Raw genomic sequence first — 2396 nt, forward strand, 5'->3', positions numbered from 1 at the left:
AGGATTACAGACTCACAGACTCACAGGATTACAGACTCACAGACTCACAGGATTACAGACTCAAAGGATTACAGACTCACATACTCACAGGATTACAGACTCACAGGATTACAGACTCACAGGATTACAGACTCACAGGATTACAGACTCACAGACTCACACTCACAGGATTACAGACTCACAGACTCACAGGATTACAGACTCACAGACTCACAGGATTACAGACTCACAGATTCACAGGATTACAGACTCACAGGATTACAGACTCACAGATTCACAGGATTACAGACTCACAGGATTACAGACTCACAGATTCACAGGATTACAGACTCACAGTCTCACAGACTCACACAGACTCACAGGATTACAGACTCACTAATCTAAAGACACTAACACTCACAGACGAACATACTCACATGCACACACATATCCACATAGAAAGAAAGAATACAGAAAAATAACTAAATTCTGGTTTCTTGATCCTCGAATTATTTATATCTTAAAATCGTGGAAATCAGATTCTTACAGATAAAAAAGGAAAAATCTAGTTTATCCCGACACCAATATTGATCCATAACGACACAAATACTTTTTTCTTTGGATAAAACTGAGGTAAAGATAGAGGAAACAGAACAAAAGATAGCGGGAAAGGATTAAAGTTAGCATAGTCAACATCTGACTATGTAAACAGTCATCAGGTTACTGAATAATAATGAAGAAGTTAACCCTTTTGCATCCTTTTATATAGCTATATAACATCTTTTTTTTATTTTCAACAACGTAATTATTGCGATAATTGTTATGTATAATTATTCATATGAAAGATGTTCTGATTTTCGTAAACGAGATCAGAACACGTTCTGTACAGGTGTCTGTACCTGTGAGGGAAGGTGCTGAATACTATCGTTGCGTTGCTTGTTAGTCTTGCTACGACGTTTCAATTTCTGGCGTGTCTTTGTATTTTGATGGCCAACCGGTTATTGCAACCGGTTATTGCAACCGGTTGCATAAAGTTCTGTGTTTTGTATGAGTGGAGGAAATTACTGCTCGTACAAGGCACATGTTGCAGGTCTAGGTGGAAGGAAGACACCCACCTGCGGGGGGAGGGGTGAGACAAAGGCTTCGAGGTATAACCATTGAAGAACAGATGCTGGCAACAGATAGAATAACGACAACAGATAGAATAACGACAACAGATAGAATAACGCACATGATGAACGGGGAATGAGGGAGGGGGTTCACAGTGGCCCATGGGGGAGATGTGTGGGTGTTCCAAAGGTAGTCCCTGAAGCACTGTTCGAGAAATGTTCGAACGTGGTTGGGGGGGGGGGGGATGGTGGGGGATTGAAATAAATAATAGTCTCATCAAATGACTGAGTTTCAAGAGTGAGGTTTCAAATAAGCTGATCCATGACATCAGTTTCAAGCTGTTTCAAGAGACAGAGAAACAGGAAAAGGAGACAGAAAGCTATACCAACAGACAGCGAGACAGATAGACATGGAATAAAGATAGACAGTCACATAGTGGGAGAGTTATTAGGAGAAAGCATTAAGCCATTACGACTATATATAACACAAGGAAGGGATCAAGAAAAGGATTTGGGATGAGACGGGGGACAAAGGAATGGTGCCCAACCACTTGTGGACGGTCGGGGATTGAACGCCGACCTGCATGAAGCGAGACCGTCACTTTACCGCCCCTCCCACACCAAGTGGTTGGAAATCCCATAGTGAAGTAACAACTATTTTCGCCTATCATCATCAGTAATATAATCTCGAATCAAACTATCATTCAATAACAAATATTCAAACTTTCAAATATTCGTCTTTCCTTGATCTATTCCCCAAGACCTCTGCCACTTAGCTTAGTTCTATTTCTTAGAAATTTGGTATTTCTGTTACACTTCTATTTCTTATTTCTTAGCATTAGTTCTACCTCTAATACTTCCATCGAACTTGGAAAATTTCTCCCTTACCCATGAGAATACTTCTCTTCGTCCTTGAGAATATTTACATTCTTCCTTGGGATATTCCTTAAACTTTCCATTAAATTTTCCACGGTCTGTGGGAATATAGCAAATATTCCCATTCCGTGCAATATTATTCTCGTTTCCCAGATTATTCCTATACTCTGGTTATACTCCTATATACTCTGGTTATACTCTGATTATACTCAACATTATTTAAATATTCTTAGTTACATGAGAATATTCCTCCATAGTTCCGAAAATAGATTTGTTTTCATTTCTATATGCTCAGGTTCTTTGAATATTCTTATCTTACACTGGAATATTCCAACCGGGTCTTGGAATATTCCTACTGGGTCTTGGAATATTCCTACTGGGTCTTGGAATATTCCTACTGGGTCTTGGAATATTCCTACCGGGTCTTGGAAT

At 39.5% G+C, this 2396-nt stretch overlaps 1 protein-coding gene across 1 annotated transcript in view; it reads left to right on the top strand.

Annotated features, from left to right (window-relative positions):
• Positions 1 to 2251: 2251 nt before the first annotated feature.
• Positions 2252 to 2396, top strand: part of LOC138352426 (dynein heavy chain-like) — a 414-nt gene continuing 269 nt past the window's right edge. The window contains exon 1 of the mRNA XM_069304915.1: positions 2252 to 2396. This exon is cut by the window's right edge and continues 269 nt beyond it. Within this exon, the coding sequence (XP_069161016.1) occupies positions 2252 to 2396 (145 nt within the window).

Source organism: Procambarus clarkii, chromosome 53 (assembly GCF_040958095.1).
Source record: "Procambarus clarkii isolate CNS0578487 chromosome 53, FALCON_Pclarkii_2.0, whole genome shotgun sequence".
In the NCBI taxonomy this organism is placed as follows: domain Eukaryota; kingdom Metazoa; phylum Arthropoda; class Malacostraca; order Decapoda; family Cambaridae; genus Procambarus; species Procambarus clarkii.